Raw genomic sequence first — 22,178 nt, forward strand, 5'->3', positions numbered from 1 at the left:
TAAATATAGTAATGCATTCATGCTTTTAAAATTCTAAATATGCCTTTTGATCATTGATTAAGGACAAATGTATGATCTCTAGCACACAACACGTGTGTATTAACTCTTCAAATGTATTTTAAGATTAAAAAGTGGTCTACAAGTGCTGAAAATTTCATTTATCTATTTTATTTTCATTTAGGATGAATATGTAAACAAATGAAATGGATGGGAAAGAAGGAAAAAAAAAAGTGATACAATTAGTAAAGAAGAAAACAAATGGGAGATAACTAAATAACATATATCTTCTATTAAGATGGCACATACTACAATTACATACTGCTGGCCTAGACTGGACTCAAATTAAAAGAAAAACAGGTATAGAAAAACAAAAAACAAAACAACTCGTACAAAATACAAATGGATAAGCCCATTTTATTCTTCTCCTTGTTATTGCACTACGAACTAAAATGCTGGCAGTTTAAATTTGATTGTTCATCACTCTTACTCGATCCTGCATCACAAAAAATCGAACCAGCACAAATCAATACACAAGCTGCCACGTCTAAAGTTATTATATATATATATATATATATATATATATATATATATATATATTAATTTTCATCTGCTTATTAAATGGTCAATACTCCAATTAAGAAAATATTATATTGACAAATTAAATTCTGGTTTACACCATTATACAGGAACGTATTAAATAATTACTCGCTCCATCTCATAGTTTTTGTTCCATTTCACTATTTAATGGTGAGTTTTAGTCCTATCTCATAATATGGCCTGGACTTGATTAATTTGCAAACAATAAACTATTGTCAATAATTATGTTAATGTGCTAAAACAAAAGTAAATAAGTAAGCACATGAGCATGGAACTAAGCAATAGTGATGTAAGGGGAGTCTAGGCTTTAAGCTCCCTCTATCCGATGAAGGGCCGGATCGTGTTAGGCCTATTGTATGTACACGGCCTTATCTTACATTTCTGTAAGAGGTTATATCTATGGCTTGAAGTGACCTACTGATCATACGATGGCTGCTCTTACCATGTACTAAGTCTCCCCTATTAAGCAATAGTAATGTATGAGGAATATTAGATCAAGTAGATAATTTAAGGAGAGCGATTAAGAGAGTGAAGAAGGTTATATATACATGGAGCAGTCTGTGGAGGGGTTGATCTCGGCATGAACTTCGACTTCACAAATGCCAGGGAGATCACTGGCTTTGTCCCAATCGATTCCCGGGATAGCCCTTCCAGCAAACTGTATGCAAGTGCATGCAGTTTGACGATGGAGTTGGGTGTTAGCAGCGCTATGTAAAGCCTTAACACCAGCGCAACAACTTCCCAAATCTCCAGTATTTGTAAGGTAAGAGAGACAACCCATCAAGTTGTAAGTGACCTGATAGCATGTCAGGGCTTCTGCATGGCGGGGCATAGCCACCGCCATGCAGAATAGCACTAAGCATGCAATCTTTCCGATCATATTGAAAAATTTAGGAGAAATAAACAGAAGGTGATAGAATTAAATGTTTTGGGAGTACAAGTGTTGGGTAGAAAACCTTCTAACACCTTAGGGTTTTTATAGGGAGAAAATCGTGTTTAAATGAAATAATAAGGAGGAAGCTTCTCGTTAAAGTTTGACCACTCTGACGACGTAATTGTTTTTAATGGTTAGTTATATTATACTCCCTCCGTTTCAATGTATATGAAGTAGTTTGACTTGACACAAAGTTTAGAAAAAAAGATATTTAAAATTTATGGTCCTAAAAGTTTAAGGGGTAAAAGCTTTGTGGGCCATTATATTTGTGTGGTTATAAAAGTTTATCATTAAGGGTAAAATGAAAAAAATAAAAAGTTTAAATTTAAATTATTTTAAAATATAGAGATGTATCAGTCTTTTTCTTAATGGACTAAAACGAAAAATGTGTCATATTAAAGTGAAATAGAGGGAGTATAATTTTTCTCAATCTAAAAGTATACTTCCTTTTGTTTTCAAGAGTGAAAAAAGTGAATTGAACTTTTAATTAAATTTTATTTTTAGAAGTACGTCCCATATAAGATTTTTTTTCTTTTTAAAATAAACAGTTAAGCGGACCCGGAACTAAAAAGGGTTATAGTTTTGCAATGGATAGAGTACATGTTAAGCATAATGCATCCTCCTAGGTGAATATGAAAATGCCTTTTTTGAGATCTACACTTCCTCGAGGAAAATAATTGCACCATCCCATTAATTTCACCAATAGCAATGTATTCGTACATTGTGGAAAGGAGAAAATTAATTTTATTTTAGGTATATTTTAACTTATGAATTGAATGTGGATAATGGTATGAAGGGGAAACATTTAAGTGAACTTTACTTCTCTTCCTGCGGTTCTCCCCAACCAATAAAGAAAGAAAAGGTAACTAAATTATTTGCAGGGTGGGTCTTAGTCGGTTCGATTTGTGTTTACCCTAAAATTCGAGTAACAATTAAACTTGTATTGTGGTTTTAAAGATATATTATTTAATTCAATACTAACTGATAAACAATAAATCAAATGTATAAATTAAAGAGTAAGGCAAGTCAAACCAATATGTAAGCAAGTCTCGACCTCGAGCTATGACAACCTCGAGGTAGGTAAATAAGAATAATAAAATAATATCAATGAGATTTAGATGAGCAATAAGCAAGAAAGTGATATATGTATATTCTCTTGTCATTGATTGATGCCATACAAATGATTGGGATCCCCTTTATATAGCAGGGGAATCCTAAATAAGGTACACTTCTAATTATACTATGGAATCTTATTATACAGCTGTCTAACCGCCTAGTACAAACCCGTTCCGGAATTTAGGCCATAATCTTAGGGTCATTGCGGAAATTTCGCTCTTTCTATTATGAAAGCGGTATTATCTCGAGGTTGGTCATACTTGGCCTCGGAGTTCATCGAGCACTTCGATCTTCGAGTCTCGTACTCCGTCATCGGTCTCGAGCCTGGTCCATTTTGAACTATTCTTCGAAGTGAGACCCATCGAGCCTACGAAATCGGGCAAATTTGATTTCGACCATATACAGATAGTCCCCGCGTTTCTTAGAATAGAACGATAAGAAACGACTTGAGCCCCGATTTTTCGGAGTCTTTGATGATGATGTCATCCCCGTGACATAGGCGCTCGAAGTTACTGAAATGTCCCATCGGTTCGCTTTCCCAAAATATTAAATGCTTCACTAGTGGTGGTTGGCCACTAGCGCCGTCGAACCGTCGCTGCTTGCCTATAAATACTAGGCTCAAATTCGAATAAAAAACTCTACCTCCATCTTCAAACCACCTTCAAACTTCCTTTATATCTCCCCCTCTTCATCTTCCTCTCTCATTACCTGTTACTCTCGCCCTTTTAGTGCCAAAAGATATCAAGCTCCGCCTATTACCGCTTCCTTTAACTCAAATCAATGGCGAAAACCTCTAAAACAGTTCCTCAAAAGGAGAAAGCTTCCTCCTCCTCTTCCCGACCGGTCGGTGATAAAGCGTCGGCCCTTCACGAGATTATTCCCGGCCCCTGTGTCATAAAGAAAGACTTCAAAGTTGAAAATCCCCCCGCGATTCCTGATCGATGCGAGCATGTATCGAGGTATATTTGCTCGATAACGGAGATGCACCTCAAGGCCGTGAAGAAGGACTGTGGCTGGGGGGATATGGTCGTGGTATAGATCCCCGCCCCTAAAAGAGTATCACTACCCATGTGGAGGGGTTCTTAAGTGTTTACACTTACCCCTTCACGTTGGGTCCCCTTGATCCAATTGTGATCAACTTCTGCAAGAGGTATCAGGTCACCCTCGGCCAGATCCACCCTTCTTTCTGCGTATAGTGATCATGCTTCCCTATTTCTCCAGCAAGGCCGAGGGGCTAGAGTTCACCCTCAATCACCTCATCCGATTGTATCAGCCTCAGCTTTTTCGAGGGTTGATCAAGCTCCAACGCCGATCGACCAAGGCCTTCTTTGCTAGCAATGACAAGGATAAGGACCGGGGCTGGATGAGCCGGCTTGTACGAGTGAGGACCTCTGACGTCATCCCAGAGGGGAAAATGTCGTTCCCTGAAAAGTGGAACCCCGATTGTAAGTGAAGTTTTCCCCTAGTAGTTTCTTATATTCCGTTTTCGCATTGCGTGATGCCTTCACCTTTTTTGCATCGGTTGCTTGGATGCCCCATGCGGTCGCTGACCTCGAGGACTGGGTCCATAAACTAGTTGCGGCCTCCTCGTATGACGAGCGCCGATGGCGTGACTTGGCGAGGGGCAGATTGGAAGCCAAACACCATGGTAAGTTCCTCTCACAAGTTTTCAGTGCTTTCCCCTTTACTGGATACCTTACTTTACTCATACCTATTCTTCGTTCATGTAGGCATTGGAGATGTCTCTGAAATGAGGCCAGCCCCGCCCGGGGAGGAGACCAAGTCTCTGATTCAAAAATCGGGGAAAGATAATAAGAGAAAAAGGGTTTCGAAGCCCGAAGACCCCCAAGATGGAAGTGGTCCTACTCGAAGACGTAGGAGAAAACTTATCCATATGGACATAGACTCAGTCCTTCAACTGAACGATGAAGAAGAAGACGAGGGCGAAGAATCGGCGCTGGTGACCCGAGCCAGGAAACCAGCCGGAGCTGCCAAGCCTCCGAATCGGAGACCCTACCTCGTGGTGAGGAGACTCTGAAGAACGACGCGAGCAAATCTCGTGAATCACCCGAGGTCGAGATTGTTCCTCGATCATCAACAAACACACCAAAGGGAATAGGTTTCGAAATCCCCAAAGCTGAAAAGAGCGCCCCGAGCGATTCGCTCTGGGCCATGACAACAGGTCACTCTCCTCCTCTACCAGCTTACTCTGAGGAGGCAATTGGGGAAGCCTGAGCTCTGCGAACGCTTGACTTAAGTAAAGTCCCCGGTGAAGATGATCCTTTTCGGGATTGCTTTATTGGCGTCGATGATGCCGCCGATCTCAACGATGCATCTACTCTCTTCGAAGAGGCTCAACGTCTTTTTTCTCAAGTAAGTATTAATTCCTATCATTGAAATTTCATCTTCTCCCCTTATCCTAATTGATATCTTCTTTTTTTCTGCTTAGGCCTTTACCAGGTTTAGGGCCGACCTGAGCCAATGCGAGGCCGAGCTCAAGAAGGCCTCTGATGAAGGGAAGGCCCTGAAGCTTCTTTGCAGTCAAAAGAAGGAGGAGCTCAAGGACCTTCAGGCAGACGTGGCCAAGGATCGTAAAAATGAGGCCGAGCTAGACAAGCATGTAACTGTCATTTTGAAAGAGTATGGTCTACTCGACCCAACTGTGGAGGCTAACACTTCAGTGTCTCAGCTGCAGCAAAAACTGGAGATGATCGGGCTGCTTCGAGGGGAGGTCGATCACGTTAAGGCCGACTGCAACCGGTGGAAGGAAAATATGGACTCGTTTGCTATGGAGAAAGAGGCTGCTCTAGCCAAACTCGTATCGGCTGAGATCCAGCTCCGGGGTGCTAAAGAGAAAAATTCGGCCCAGGCCAAAAGTATCAACGAGCTCGAGGTCAAACTTGCCGAAGTCGGGGTTGAGGTTGCTGAAGCCAGGGCTGAGGTCGAGAAGACAAAGGCCACGGCTGATAAAACCATTGTTGTGTACTTGAGGGATGTTGAGGCTGCTCAAATGGAGCTAAGGGAAGCCTCCGACCAGGAGAAACGGAGCAATGATTTGGCCAAGTGCCAATCCTGGAGGGAGACCCTCGAAGAATTCCATGCTCGAGGTTTCGACCTCACCGAAGAGATAGCTCAAGCAAATGCGCTCGAAGCTAATGCCAAATTTCTCGTCTCCTCCTCCACCGACGATGATGATGAAGGCAGCCAAGGCGGGTCCGACAATGAAGGTGGGCTCGAAGAGGAAGTTGCTCCCGACGGAGAGTCCAGCCCTAGACATAGATAGGTTTTTCTTTCTCTTTTTGTATTTTTCTTTTTTGTAAAACCTTTTGTCGGTCTCTTGTACATATCCTTTTTCATGTATATAAAAGAAGAATTTCCTTGAATGTTTTCTTAATGTTTCTTGCCTTACAAAATTCTTGTAATAATTTCATTCTTTGAACGGTGTGTTCGAGATTTTGTCACGGGTGGCTTCGTTGAAGTTGCCGTGAGTCCCCGAGCCATAATAAAGTTATTATTTATTTGGGCTCGGGATAATCGAACCCTTGGATTCGGATTGGGTGAGAACAAGATGTCGAACCCTAAGTGTATCGGACCTTAGGCTCTTTTAGATCGGGCCATTACGGGCTCTAAGAGATGGCTATTATTTCCCCTTTTCGGCTTAAAAGACTTAGTAAAAATTTCTTTATGCCTTGGCATGCATATTTTTTACCCATTGGGCTTTTTTAGGGTTTAGTGTCGATTGAAACCCTTTTGTTTTTTGTGCCTTAGCATAAGTTTGCGTTTGAATAATTCGATACCTCTTAAGGTTTCTCGGGGGCTAGTTTTATCGAAGCCCTTTGATTATTTTGCCGAGGGTAGCCTTTATTAACCGATTTTCAGAGAATTCGAAGGCCTGTTTTTATTGGGGAATTCGGCCGTCTCTAAGCCGCATTATTTCGGCCGTAGCCTTTATTTCGGCCTTAGCCTTTCGTATGGCCGTAGCTTTCGGGGATGCCTCTTGGACTTGTTTCCCGATAACATTTCGAACTTGTTCGAAATGTTAGTCCCCGAGTATAATGGCCCTGGTCTTTACGTAGAGGGGTGCCTCTATGAGGTCTTATGAATCCGAGTTTAGATAACTCGAATGTGTTGATTCTCGATGAAAGTCCCCGAGTATTCGTGGTGTATTTGTGTTTTGGCCCTTGAGCCGTTTTTCGCAGAATCACAAGTATGGAGTTCGTATAGTGGCAAATTTCTTTGAGACACAAAGTGTTTGATATAGAAAGAATGCTTCTTTGAATAATTCATACATGCGTACATGTTTTGCCATCGGGGCTCGACTATTCTATATGGACACGGTTCATCCGACTGTTTAGACCATTACAAAGTTTTCCTATCGAGACCCTTTTTTGCGTGAAGTATTTTTCTCGTAAATATAACATCCGAGGGTGATGCCCTCCGGTATTCGAGGTTGATTGAAAAGAAGCCTTGGATACTGTTGAGTTATCCTTAGGTAGCACATAGTTGTTGCTTCGTTAAAAACCTCGCCGGATAAACCCATTTGGGATAAAACCCGATCTAACGGAAAAAGAGTGCAATGCGTGCTTTAAAACCTAGGGTCTTCGTGTAGAAGGGTTCTCTCGACGTCTTCGATCGAACACCTGCAATAAGTTATTCCCAAGTGCAAATGGAAGAAAGGGGAGAAGGTCATACCTCAGCAATAATATCGTTTGAGTGGTGATACATTCCAATTGTTTGGCAATTGTTCGCCTTCCATCGTGCCAAGTTTGTAAGATCCTTTTCTGATAACTCCGATGACTCGATATGGTCCTTCCCAATTCGGTCCTAGTTTCCCTTCGTTCGGGTCTTGAGTATTGAGGGTGACTTTCCTTAGAACTAACTCCCCGATCCCGAAATGCCGAAGGTTGGTTCTTCTATTATAATATCTCTCGATTCTTCGCTTCTGCGCAGCCATCCGAACAAGTGCACCTTCTCGTTTTTCATCTAACTAGTATTCATAGCCTCGTATTTGATTCCTACGGTGCATGTCGGAATCTGGCGCTGGGTTCCCCGACCTCGACTGGAATTAAGGCCTGGGAGCCATATACTAAAGAGAACGGGGTTGCCCCCGTGCTAGACTTCGATGTCGTTCGATATGCCCAGAGAACCTCAGGCAGAACTTCTCTCCATTTCCCTTTAGCTTCGTTCAGCCTTTTCTTTAAGTTTTGAATGATAGTCTTGTTTGTCAATTTGGCCTGTCTGTTTCCGCTCGGGTGATACAACGTTGACAAGATCTTTTTTATTTTGTGTGCTTTGAGGAACTCCGTTACCTTGTTGCCGACGAATTGTTTCCCATTGTCGCATACGATTTCAGCAGGTATCCCGAATCGACACGTGATGTGGTCCCAGATAAAGTCTATAACCTCTTTTTCTCTGACCTTCTCAAAGGCCTGTGCTTCCACCCATTTAGAAAAGTAATCGGTCATAAATAAAATGAATTTAGCTTTACTTGGGGCCGTTGGTAAAGGGCCGACGATGTCCATTTCCCATTTCATGAAAGGCTATGGGGACAGGACTGAATGAAGTTGCTCTTCGGGCTGATGAATCATCGGTGCAAACTTTTGACATTGATCACATTTTCTAACAAACTCCCCGGTGTCTTTTTCCATGCTATCCCAGTAATACCCTGCTCTAACAATTTTGCGAGTCAAAGACTCGGCAAGGGAGTGGTTCCACAAGTGCCTTTGTGGATCTCTCGTAAAACATAATCAGTGTCCCCCGGCCCTAGACATACTGCCAATGGTCCATCGAACGTCCTTTTGTATAACATTCCATCTTCATCCAATGTGAACCAAGCAGCCTTGGTTCGCAGGGCCCTCGACTCTTTATAGTCCGATTGGAGCTTTCCATTTTTTAAATACTCAATATACTTATTCCTCCAATACCAAGTCAAACTTGTAGAGTTTATCTCAGCATGAGCCTCCTCAACCACAGATCTCGATAATTGGACGACAGTCCCTGGGATAATATCATCTTCTTCGACCGATGACCCCAAGTTTGCAAGTGCATCGGCCTCACCGTTTTGTTCTCGAGGTACATGATCTAGAGTCCACTCCTTGAAGCGGTGCAAGGTTACCTGCAGCTTGTCCAAATACCTTTGCATTCTATCCTCTCGAACTCCGAAGCTTTTGTTTAATTGGTTCATCACCAATAAAGAATCGCACTTGGCTTCAATGACTTCTGCCCTAAAGCTTTTAGCTAGCTCGAGACATGCAATCATGGCCTCATACTCGGCCTCATTTTTAGTCAACCTAGAAGTTTTGATAGATTGTCTAATAGTGTTACCTGTGGGTGGCTTCAAAACAATGCCAAGCCCGAACCCTTTCACATTCGAGTCACCGTCCGTGAAGAGGGTCCATACCCCCGATGATGTACCCGATTTTAGTAGAAGTTCCTTTTCCACTTCGGGTATGAGGGTTGGCATAAAATCGGCCAGGAAGTCTGCTAAAATTTGAGACTTGATGGCCGTTTGGGGTTTATATCCGATATCGTACCCGCCAAGTTCGACGGCCCATTTGGCCAATCGGCCCGATAACTCGGGCTTGTGTAAAATATTTCGGAGCGATAAGTGGTTATCACATATATGGGGTGATACTGGAAATATGGCTTTAATTTTCTAGATGTGCTTATTAATGCAAGTGCCAATTTCTCTAAGTGTGGATATCTAGTTTCAGCATCTCCTAAAGTCCGACTTACTTAATAAATAGGAAACTGCGTACCTTGCTCTTCTCGAACTAGTACACCACTTACTGCTATTTCGGATACTACCAAGTATAAGTACAACTTCTCATCTACCTTCGGAGTGTGGAGCAGAGGTGGGCTCAATAAGTGTCGCTTCAATTCCTCCAATTCTTGCTGGCACTCCGGGGTCTATGCGAAATCGTTTTTCTTTTTAAGTAAGGAAAAGAACCTGTGGCTTCGATCTGACCTTGAAATGAATCGGCCCAAGGAATTTATCCGTCCGGTTAACCTTTGTACAACTTCCACACTATCTACGATGGTGATATCCTCGATGGCCTTGATCTTGTCGGGGTTGATTTCGATTCCCGATTTGATACCATAAAGCCGAGGAACTTACCCGAGCCGACCCCCAAGGCACATTTTTCTGGGTTGAGCTTCATGTTGTACTTCCTCAAGATTTTGAATATTTTCTGCAAATGAGTCAAATGGTCCTCTACGCGCAGGGACTTAACCAACATATCATCAATGTAAACTTCCATTGATTTACCTATCTGTTCCTCGAACATTTTGTTAACTAGGCGTTGGTATGTAGCTCCTGCATTTTTTAGCCTGGACGGCATTACATTGCAACAGTATGTTCCATACTTGGTGATAAACGAGGTCTTCTCATGGTCTTCCGGGTTCATCCGAATTTTATTGTACCCGGAATAGGAATCGAGAAAGGTAAGGATCTCGTGGCCAGTCGTAGCATCGATAATGCGATTGATGTTAGGCAGTGGAAAAGAGTCTTTAGGGAATGCCTTGTTTAAATCCTTGTAATCTACGCACATTCTAAGTTTGTTCCCTTTTTAGGGACTAAGACTACATTGGCTAACCATTCGGGGTATTTTACCTCCCGAATGGACCCTATTTTAAGAAGTTTAGTTACCTCATCCTTTATAAATACATGTTTCACCTTGGACTGAGGCCTTCTTTTTTTGCTTCATCGGTTTGAACCTGGGGTCGAGTCTTAACCGGTGTATTGTTATCTCTGGTGGGATCCCTGTCATGTCTAAATGGGACCAAGCAAAACAATCCATGTTATCGATAAGAAATTAAATGAGTTTTTTCCTAAGTTCGGGAGTTAACCCCGTTTCCAGGTATACCTTTCGTTCGGGTAGATGCTCGATCAATATCACTTGTTCCGGCTCCTCGACCGTTGACTTGGTTGTATATGATTCTTTGGGAACAACGAAAGTTCGAGGAGTAAGGAAATCCTCTTCTTCTTCTTCTTCGATTAACTGTTTCTTCGATTCGGTCAAGGCTGGGGACGGTGATTGCTATTTGGCCATCTGCTTATTTTTGGTGTTCGATCTTTTTAAGGTCGAAGGTGTTGATATTGTCGTCACCTCATCGATTGCAAACATTTCCTTTGCAGCCTGTTGTTCCCCGTAAATTGTTTTCACACCATCCACTGTTAGGAATTTCATCATTTGATGAAGGGTCGACAGTACTTCCCTCATGTTGTGGATCCATGGCCTTCCGAGTAATGCATTATATCTCATGTCGCCTTCGATGACATGGAATTTTGTATCTTGGATGGTCCCGACCACGTTTCCTGGAAGGATTATCTCCCCCTTCGTTGTTTCACTTGCCATGTTGAAGCCGTTTGGGACTCGAGATGCAGACACGATTTGGTCCTGCAGACCGAGCTGCTCTACGATCCTCGATCTGATTATGTTTGCTGAACTACCTGAATTCACTAGAACACGTTTAACTTGAATTTTATTTAGCAAAATAGAAATTACCAGGGCGTCGTTGTGCAATTGAGAAATGCCCTACGTTTTTTCGTCATCGAACGATAGGATGATACGCTCAATTTACACTTTAATTAAGTAGTGTAAGTCGGTCGGTGTCAAACATAATAACCCAACAAGGTTGGGGTCGAATCCCACAGGGAATAGGTGTGAAAAGGTTACTCGAATAGTGTGCTACTTAACTTAGGTCGTAATTCTATTCCGTTAATTGTAACAAGAGTATGATATGGTTGTGATTTAAAGAGAGAACTAATTGTAAAGTTGAGAATGTAAATAATTTGATTTAGGAAACCAAGGTTGTGTCCCCTTCAATGAAATGTAATGCTATCGGTGTTAATATGATATATTTCTAATGGAAGGTTCTTTAATATGCAAATGTTTTCTAAATGACTACCCTATACTTTCCAATAGTTGGGTAGTATTTCCTCTTTATGATTTTTCCAAATATAAAAGAGTTGCAATTAAGAACAATCAATATATGCCAAATAAAATCCACTTATTCCTAAGCGATTCTATTAAACAAGGTTTAAAGCCTTGAGTCTTTGATATTTACTTCTACCAAACTCTAACTCACTTTTCCAAGTAAAGAAAGTGTGACGACCCGACCCATCGTCTCATATGTTACTGCTTCGTTTTCCCCATTTTTATGCTTCTTCATGTTTCGTTATCGGTATGTGGTGTGTTAGAGTTGATTCGGATTGGTTTTGATAAGAAATGAGACACTTAGTCTCTTTAAGGAAGGCTTAAGTTGGAAAAGTCAACCGGACGTTGACTTATGAGTTATAGGGCTCGGATGTGATTTCCGGTGATTCGGTTAGCTTCAGGAGGTGATTTGTGACTTAGGAGTGCGATCGGAATTGAGTTTGGAGGTCCGGTGTAGAATTAGGCTTGAATTGGCGAAGTTAGTATTTTGGCGAATTCCGGTTGGTAGGTGAGATTTTGATCCGAGGGTCGGAATGGGATTCCGAGAGTTGTTGTAGCTTCGACATGTGATTTGCGATGTGCGTGCAAAATTTCAGGTCATTCGGACGTCGTTTGGTCGGGTTTTTGATCGAAAGTGTATTTCGGAAGTTTTTAAAAAATTAGGCTTGAATTCGATGAGTTTTGGGTAATTTGATGTTGTTTGAGGTGCTTTGATGATTGGAACAGGTTTGAATAATGTTATGAACTATGTTGGCATGTTTGGCCGGGGTCCCATGAGGCTCGGATAAGTTTTGGAAGAGTTTTTGGAAGATTTTTGCCGTTTTGAGCATAAGCATGTAATGATCTAAAGGTTCATTTTTAGTTCTAGAGATCCAAATTTGATTTCGAGACTTCCGGAATTTTGATAATGAATTATAGGACTGATCTGGAAATTTTGGTCTAATTTCAGCAAGTCGCGATTGGGTTTTTGACGCGAAATATGAGTTAATTGTTTAACGAGCGAAATAGGTATTGAATTGGGCAAATAAGCTCCGAATTGAGTTTCGATTGAAGGGTTGTGTTCGTATTATTATTTGTGACTCATAGGAACAAGAATCATCGAATTCCGAGTTCGTATGATGGAGTTAGAGACATTTTAGTGAAAAATAAAAGTGCTGCAATTTTCTGTGGCTGCTGCATTTTTTTTAGCAGCGTGAACAGTAACCCCACGCGTGAACAGTTACCGCGCGGGTGAACAGTGACCACGCGCGTGAAAAGTACCGCGTGGGTGAACAGTAATTCCGAAAAATCTGGGCAGTGAGTTATATCCGCGATTTTTGGGTCATTTTTCCTCCATGGTTGATCATTTTGAGAGCTTCTTGGTGGAGATTAAAGAGGGATTCAAGGGGGAAACGACTTGAGGTAAGTTTCTTGAACTTAAACTCGATTTTATGATGCTAATACATGGATTAGAGCTGAAAACTCAAGTAATTTATGGGCAAAAATGATGGTTTAGGGCTTGAAACTTAAGAGAGTTAAAATGGAGATTTGAGGGGTCATTTGAACTCCGATTTTGGTAAATTTGATATGTAGCGACTCGTGGTGAGACGAGGAATCCGGTGATGTGAATTTCGTAATTTTTCGAGATGTGGGCCCGGGGCTCGGGTTTTGCCAACTTCGTGATTTTTGATATTTTTCGAGTCTTTTCGATTGGGTTATGATTCATTAGCCTATTGTGACGTATTCCTTGTGGTTTTGGTTAGATTCGACGTGCGTGGAGGTCGGTTTGAGGGGCAAAGGCGTCGCGAGCTAGAGATTTCACCGGTTCGAGGTGAGTAATGATTTTGAATGACGTCCTGAGGGTTTGAAACCCCGAATTTGCACAACTTGGTGCTATGTTGAGATGAGACACGCGTTCCATGACGAGCGCGGGGTCATTTACTATTGGGGACTGTGACTTGGTCCAGTCCGGATGATATTTTACCGCGTATTAGCAATGACTTGTTGTTTTCACTATGATTTGGGCTTATTGCCATATTTGGGGCTTATTGCCGACTGTTTGAACTCTTTATGAACTATCATCACTGTTTTCCTCACTGTTTGAAATATTATTTGAACTCAGTCCATGTGATTTACACTGTTTCATGAACTCAGCCATATTTTTACTCAACCTTGAGTTTTAACTGATGTTTGAACTATTGTTTGAGCTGAGCATTATTGTCTTTACTGATGCCTGAGGGGCTTATGATTATTTTTGGACTGATTGAGGTCCGAGGGCCATATGTGAGGGCTGATGAGTGAGGTGAGAGGCTTTCAAGCCTCGTATTGATACTGTTTCAAGCTTTCGGGCCTTGTTGATAGCGCTTGGGCTGTAGGAGCCCCTCCGGAGTCTGCACACCCACAGTGAGCGCAGGTACCCATTTAGAATTGGAACAGTGGTAACAATGACACTGTCAAACGTGTTTTTGGTCAAGGTAACAATGACTGACAAGTCAGGTAACAATGGCTGACCAGTGGTAAACAATGGCACTGAAACACGGCGTTGGGTCAGGTAACAATTGCTGACCAGTCAGGTAACAATGTTGACCAGTGGTAACAATGGCACTGAAACACGCGTTGGGTCAGGTAACAATGGCTGACCAGTCAAGTACAATGGCTGACCAGTGGTACAATGGCACTGAAACACGCGTTGGGTCAGGTAACAATGGCTGACCGGTCAAGTAACAATGACTGACCATACTTGAGCATACTTGTGTTTATTAATTGTTTTCAAAGAGAATTTCTTGCTATGTTTCACTGGTTCCTACTGTTTACTTGATTTTACTGTTTGAGATAGCATTATCTGTGCCTGTGTGGGATTTTATATTCTGAGTCGTTATTCATTTTTATTGCTCACTGGGTCGGAGTACTCACATTACTCCCTGCACCGTGTGTGTAGATAAAGGCATAGCAGAGTTCGTTCCTAAGCGCTGATTTCCATCCAGACCAGGCAGACCCGGAGAGACGAGGCAGCTGTCAGCGTCCACAGCCCCGTTTCTTCTTTATTATCTGTACTTCATTTATCTTCGTATTATGTTCTTAGATACAGTCTTGTAGTAGATATTAAACTCTGTAGTGGCTCATGACTTGTGACACCCCGATTGCGGGCTGGATTTGGGTTGGCATCCTTGTTATCGCAGTTAATCCGTAATATTGGTTACGATATTCCTGCTTTAAGCTTATTTATGATTAATAACTGTTAGATATTTGAGGAGTTAATGTTCTGTTGGCTGGCCTTGTCTTCACGAGAGGCGCCATCACGACCCAGTGGGTTTGGGTCGTGACAGAAAGAATTTAATGGCACTTGTTAATGTTTGCAACCACCAACAATAAATGAAGAATGAGAAATAAATATATATCAACCAACCATTATACATATATTCAATGTTAAGCACCCATTAACATAACACCCATTTAGGGTCCACAACCTTAGTATTTAAAGTTAGCTACTCATGCTAAAATACAAAAAGATGAGAATATTAAATGCCATAAAGCTTACAAAGTGCAAGATTCTTCATTCCTAAAGCTTCCAAAAGAGAGGAATATTCAAAGGTTGGATTGTAGCTCAAAAACCAGACCAGATGCCCCCACAAAATCCCAATAAATCTATTTATAGTGGGCCAAAACTCGGGACCGAATTCGGACAAAAATACCCTTCCAAGTCAAGTATGCGACCGCATTTTTGTCGCATAACAGACATGCGGTCCGCATTATCGTCACAGCTATCGCATCTTCAAAACCCTAGTTCCCAGGTGTTCATCGCATTTAGGTTCTGCGGTCCGCATTGTTGATTTGCAATCGCATTAGTCACCGTATTTTCTGCCTTCAGCAACTTCTACAGGGAATTTGCGATCCATTATGCGGCCCGCAAACCTGTTATGCGGTCGCATAATGGACCGCATTTCTTGCACTTGAATTTGGCCAACAGACTATTGGGCTTTGCGATTCCTTTGAGCATTATGCGGTCCGCATGTTGGATTTGCAGTCCGCAATTTCCCATCTGCGATCGCAGTTTGCTCTTTTCTTGACCTTTTGCGGCTTTTTGATTTTATTTTCATGTTCTTGTGTCCTTAAACCTCATACACTGCAAAAACATTAAAATTACATAAGTATAGAATATAATTGCATTTAAAACAAGCTAAAATCTAAGCAATTTGTATTAAATGTGCCGAAATTCTCCGGCATATCAACATCCCCCAACTTAAACTCTTGCTTGTCCTCAAGCAACTAAAACGACACTATCCTATTCTAGACTCCATCTAAGCAATATGAAACAATAGTGACCGTGGACAGTGTTAGTTGTCAGTACTACAAGCATGCACTTTCATTTATTTACCCTTCCTAAACCATCATTGTTATTTACAAAGAAACTAATCAACTTGTGATATTTTGAGCCTCGACCAATTGACAAAATGTTACTCTCAGCTGAGTGTGCTTGCATTCGACTTCAAGAACTCAACTTCTGTCCAACCTCACAATTCATGTGCTCTCACTAGAAAGAAAGTCCCAAACTCACAATATTCACAATGACAACAATAGGGACGGATTCACAAAGACACTCACTCTCAAAAAGAGTTTCAAGTGTTACAACATGCCATGCCATAGGCTTGCCCTTATTTTAATTCATCTCTTTACTCTAAGAACGTTCGGTTGGAGATCCCATAAGGACTTGTTAAGATTGTAATGTAGGTTTACGGAAGGGTCGGATAAACATTTGGGTACAAGTGACTACACCCTCCTTGAACACTACTCACATTTTTCTTTCTTGTTGCTCTTTGCTTCTTTTCAAACCACATAGCCCTCATTAGCCCCAAATTTCCAACATTGAACCACTTTAAATACCTCTCTAATTTTCTTCAAGGCTCACTATTTATATATATACATACATCTCTTTTTCTTTTCTTTTTCTTCTTTTCTCTTGTATTATTTTTTTATTTTTCTTTTGGAGCTTGAATAGTTTCATATGACTACCTTGAGGTACACTTGCCTACACTCACTGTACAACCTTGCCAATTTCCGGCTTAACACCACACCCCAACTTAGGCTTTTAGCCTCATTCTCCATGTTCAAGGAGGGACGGGTTCAAAAGAGGAAATTATTTTACAAAAGGGGAAAGGTTTGTAATGAGGTGGCCAAGGAAAAGATTAAAGGCTCAAATGGGGTAACTGGTGATAATAGATTATCTATACAATGGGTAGCTTGAAAGGCTAACTGGTTTTCCAAAATCACAAAGACTTCCTAAGGTCATTTCTCCAACCAAATGTAATTATCATTAGCATCAAAAGACCAACCCGGCAAGTTCTAGATGGCAGAAGTAAACACAAGAATTATTTATACAAAGACTCACACACATGGCACACGAACTGTTTGACTCAACATAGCTTTAGCCCTCGAGTCAACACTTGGCAACTCGAAGCTTTCATCATATTTACATGTATGACTCTAAGTAAACATAGAGTCAAAGAGCGAGCCTCAAGTTCACACAGATGATTTCACATTTTTTCTATATTAATGGAAGGGTATAGGTTATTTACAGGCATACATGCTTGAGACTAGACAATTACACCAAACCAGTCAAAATGTTTCATCCTACTGCCCTGGTTCTACTATTACACCCTTAGAAAAGAACCCGACGAAGAAAAACCAAGGGGAATTCATTGCTAATTACTAAAGATGAACATGCATCTAAAATTTACTTTTTTTGGGTTTTTATATATTTTTTTTACAAAGATAACATATGTACAAAAACAACACAAGTATATACAATGATAACACATGTACGAAAACAACACAAGTATATACAAAAGGATAGAGATTTGCTTATATACACAAAAACATGTACAACAGTTCACAAAAAGTTTGTACAAGGCTATCCCACCCCCAACCGAAAATCATGCATTGTCCCCAATGCAGAAGAATGTGAAATAGAGTTTAGGGGCTCCCTGAGGTGCACTAAGCGCTATGGGAGTCGGAACTCGCCTGAATGATGGTGGGGTCACCCTCTGATGCTGAAGCTGGGACCTATGAGATCTCGGCCTGAGGAGTGACCTCCATTGATGGACGAGGGATCTCCAACTGGCCCGACACTGGAGCTGGGGCCTGTGAGCTGCTATCCTCGCCCGCTGATGGTTGAGTGGTCGATGGATTTACTTGGATGACCATGTCTGCTAGCGAATGTTCTATTGCCTTCTGAACATCTGCTTGCTCTTCCTCCACAACTGTAGGGGCAGCAATCTGCTCGCCTTTCTCCTGAGGACCCGCATCCTCCTCGGACCATGACTCTTCATCAGTCTCTCCCTCATCTATTTCCCCACCTTCGGACTCTGTAGAGTGTCCGGAATCATCCTCAGAAGGGATGTCAATGTGTGCAGGGAAGCTGTGGTATGGGAAGCCCTGACACTCTGTCGTGCAGGAGCTGTCATCAAGGTGGAGAAGTCAAGATCTAATCTAGCCACGGCCGTGCCCGCTCCCTGCTCACCTTCCTTGGGCATAAGAGAGGATAGATTAAACTCAAGAGTCTGCATCTTGTGGAGTTCAGTCTTCATTGTGGCCACATCATCATGGAGCTTTGGCAAGTCGCCAACCTCACCCCGCTCTATCTTTTCAATCTGCACCTCAAGCTGCTTCAGGCGATCCCCATAAGATGTTTGTTGCTGTTGGAGAGCCATCACTGAGGACTGGATGGGAGCCAATGCTTGCCTGATGAGGGTGGGGAGGTTCTTCAGAAGCTGGTCTACCTTAGAATTTGCATGCTGAGCTAGGAGACCGAGCCTCGAAACAGCTGGCAGTGTGGCAGAAGGCTGAGAAATGGTGGCCTGAGAGATGGGCTGTGGAGTGGAAGTGGAAGCCACTGTGGCCTGAGGAGTAACAGGCGTCTGGGAGCGGGGATCTCTATATCAGCAGCACTCCGGGTCTGAACCTCTGGGAGAGCAACAACTACCTGTCACGCCCCCTTTTTCTCACGAAATCGGGTTTATAACATTTGGTTGTGACAACTCTTTCCTTTTGGGAAAAGGGGTTTTGCGATTTTGAAGAGTCGCCACCAAACGATTTTAAGGTGCGTTAAGGCACCTATTGGGTTCAACTACAACTATGTTTGGTAACCTGAGATTGGTTAAGGGCTTGAAATTATACTAAGGGGAAGGTGTTAGGCACCCCTCAGGATCCACTAGTGTGGTTCTCGGCCAGATAGTTTTTTTGTGAATTTGTGCAATTAGCAAGTAAACAAATAATGCTCAAGTAATAGGGGATTTTGAATTTAAATACGCAAGTGTTTGAAAAACAATAAAAGCAAGGTTTTGAAGAGAGTTATATTCTAAACATGCTTGTGAATGAAAAAGGAGTCCTAGGTTTGTTTTTAATATGGATCAGATCAATGCAATACCCGATATGGCACTCCTCAGAAGAGGGGATACATGTGGTATTAGCACACCGAACATCATATCCATATCTACCCTTCCCCACCCCGTGAAGGTATTAAAGCGATGATTGGTCTCGACCTCTATTGCATGTTGTTACCCATCCCATTCCTATCAGTCCCGGAGGGATTTAAGACTACTATTCCTAAAGAGGGAGGTTTTAGGCTGAATCTTAGGTTTAAAGGTAAAAAAGGCTAAGGCGACATACAAAAACACATAGGACTGCATTTAAAGAGGAGACATGTAAACAATTAGAAGGCTCATGTATACCTCCGCAAATAATACATATAAACAGCACGACTTAAACACAGTTAAGGTCTAAATTTTAAAATCCTAAAGCAGGGTGTTTGAATCAGAACAAGATTCATTATATAACTCAGAAAAGAAGTCTGAATCAGGCATATCTGCTGGTTGTAGCAGTTGATAATTAACCAAGGTAGCCCAGTTTTATTTAAGTAATTACCTAGGCTTGCCTAGGCGTGAGCAGGATTCGGTAGTTATTCAAGATTATTAAGACAGTTGGAGATTATTATTATTACCTAAACATGTTGTTCTAGGTATTCAGCACATAGAATTGTTGCTAGTTAATTGCAAAGACTAAATAAAATTGTATTCCTTTTATGCGTTCATAATTAGCCTATGTGTGCTTGAGCAAATATAAATGAAATCCTAAAGACATGAATCTAACGTGTAGAGATGCAGAAGAATGTATATGCAGAATCCTAAACAGGATTTCTATATGCACGAATACTACAGCGTTTAGAACATGATTACTAGAATATGCAGAGATGGCATGCTTGTTAGTGTTGTTTTAGCCTAAAATAGGATCTCTAAGTGTGCGCGGCAGTAGAAACATGATTGCAGAAACACTGGTTATTAACACATTTAACGCAGGATTTGCTAAGTGGTATGATAGTGAAATGGACATGCTGAAAACAGTAAGTGTAAATCCTAAGGAACATGATCTCTAATGCAAGAAATGAGTCCTAAGCATGGATTCTATTACGCAATTAGGAATGTAAACCTAATAACATGCTTTCTACCCCTTTTGATAGCATGCATATTCCCATCCCTTTGCACTAGTCAACCCCATAATGTTTACAAAATATTACAAACCGTGTGAATGAATTACATAAGTAGAAATGATAGAAAAACAAGAAGCTACAACCATAGAAAGCCTGATCTTGACTTCCTATCTGAGTTATGTAATTAATCACTTCAATGCCAATATTATTCCAAAGCCTTTCTCATATCTGGGTGTGTCAGAGTTCCCTAAGGACCTCAAAAGATCCTGGGCAGTGCTCACACCCAGATTTGCATAACCAAACCGAATGAGTGCAGTGTGGAAGGGCCAGCTCTTATGTGTCCAAGTTCAGAGGGAGCTCAAGGGTACCAAGGCAAGGCTAGCACAAAAGGGGTAGAACCTAGATTCTAAGAGTAGGTGAGAGTGCTGGACATAGTTTGTTTAAAAATTGGGTTGAAAGTAATCAATAACAGAGGTGATTGAAAGCAGTTGTGGTAGTAAACAAAACTCAAACTCCCAAGATGGGATCACACACAGAATAAGTAGTCATACAAAGGGGTCAAGGGGTTTAGGACACACATACATTTGACTATAAACACATAACCCCATTAAGGGTCTTAGGACTAGTTGGACATGCACAGCAATGGCTGATACTGACATGATCACAGGCTAGTCAGAAAGAACATAAGCACATTGAGGGGATAGGGGCTTGGGATGGCAAGTGCACAATAAGTGACTGACAGAGCATGCCTTGAAACACACATAGGGGAGTGCATTAATCTAAAGGGGAAGGGGAGACATTATAGCATGCTTGTAATGCACCTTAACAGAATCCCAAGCGGGAGTAGACCAAAATGCAAGAAGCTGAAACAAATAAGGCAGCATGTTGTTGTTGGAGCTTTAAAATTAAACTAGGACATACCAATCAAAGAAGCAAGTTGCAGAGAGGAAAAGTAAGCAGGATTCCACAGTCTAGCCTTGGCTTTCAGCAGGCTGGACAAAGAAGTAGCACAAGTAGTAATAGAGAAAGAAAGAGTTTTGAGTGTGTAAGTGTGTGTTCTGAACTCAATTGTTCGTGTCCTTTTCTAATGAAAACACTGGGGTATTTATAGCTTTAAAAACAAGTAGAGAGTAAGGTAACAAGTAAGGTTTTATCACAGACATGGAAATAATCACAATCAGAATCAATCAACACAAGTACTTCCCTTTAATCAAGGGATTACTGCTCAAACGGATACTAACAGGGTTAATTAAGGAAAGAAATCAGTTTGGGACAGATTGATTCTTGCCATATAAGGGGGTAGTAAAAGTATAAGGTAAATAATTGAGTCTAAGTACAATATATACTTAATTTTGGGAAAGGATTCAAGGTAAAACATCACAGTAATTAAAGGAAGGGAATCAATCAATTTAAACAAATGAGTAAATTTAGGGTTTATAAAAACCTTGCAATTAAACCGTCACTTAAGGAAAGCAAGATCAATCAAGAAGTGGTCACGATTGTGCACTTCAACATATAAATAGCAAGGAATGAACAGGCGTATTAGACATGCAGGGTCAAACATGTTGACAAAAGAAGCAACACAAACATATAGTAGCAGCAGGAGTAGGCTGAATCAGTAGAAAAAGAAATCTACTCGGAGCGCATTAGTTAACAAAGTCAAGTGGTCATATAGAGTTAGAAATGAAGAAACCATAGTAACAGGTAAAGGAGATCAACACACAGAAACAAGAAAAGTCCTTAAAATCATAGCAATAAGTGAAGAAAACGTTTATAAGGAATTAGGGTTTTGATATAGTTGAGTTGGAAAGGTAAGAACTCAGAATCAGATAAGTCAAACAAGAAAGAAAAAAAAAAGATTCAAACACAAAGATCTTAATCGAACCAAACATGCGTATAAAATAAACAAAGAGAGAGTTTCAGAAACCCAGATAGAACCAAAACACTTAGGGTTTTTAGCACGATGAACCAGGTAGCAGAAAACATGGACAAACTGTTTAAACATAGTAAAATCATAAAACACACTGAAAATCGGAGAAATGTTTAGGAAACCCTAATTTGAAAATGAAGAGTTATTTTGAAAGAAAATCGAAGAACCTTTGAGAAAACACTAAAGAGTTCATAACATGCA

The 22,178-nt window shown here is 41.2% G+C and overlaps 1 protein-coding gene across 1 annotated transcript; it reads right to left on the reverse strand.

Moving 5' to 3' along the window:
- Window positions 1-217: 217 nt before the first annotated feature.
- Window positions 218-1,571, reverse strand: LOC109206841 (non-specific lipid-transfer protein 1-like). Its single transcript, XM_019369704.1, has 2 exons — window positions 1,146-1,571; window positions 218-493 (listed from the first exon to the last, which is right to left on the reverse strand). Exons 1-2 carry the CDS (start codon window positions 1,475-1,477, stop codon window positions 484-486), a joined length of 342 nt encoding a protein of 113 aa, XP_019225249.1. The 5' UTR covers window positions 1,478-1,571; the 3' UTR covers window positions 218-483.
- Window positions 1,572-22,178: the final 20,607 nt, after the last annotated feature.

Source organism: Nicotiana attenuata, unplaced genomic scaffold, assembly GCF_001879085.1.
Source record: "Nicotiana attenuata strain UT unplaced genomic scaffold, NIATTr2, whole genome shotgun sequence".
NCBI lineage: Eukaryota > Viridiplantae > Streptophyta > Magnoliopsida > Solanales > Solanaceae > Nicotiana > Nicotiana attenuata.

Coding starts and splice junctions, on each gene's coding strand:
- LOC109206841 (XM_019369704.1), bottom strand. CDS start 1,477: ATGATCGGAAAGATTGCATGCTTAGTGCTATTCTGCATGGCGGTGGCT.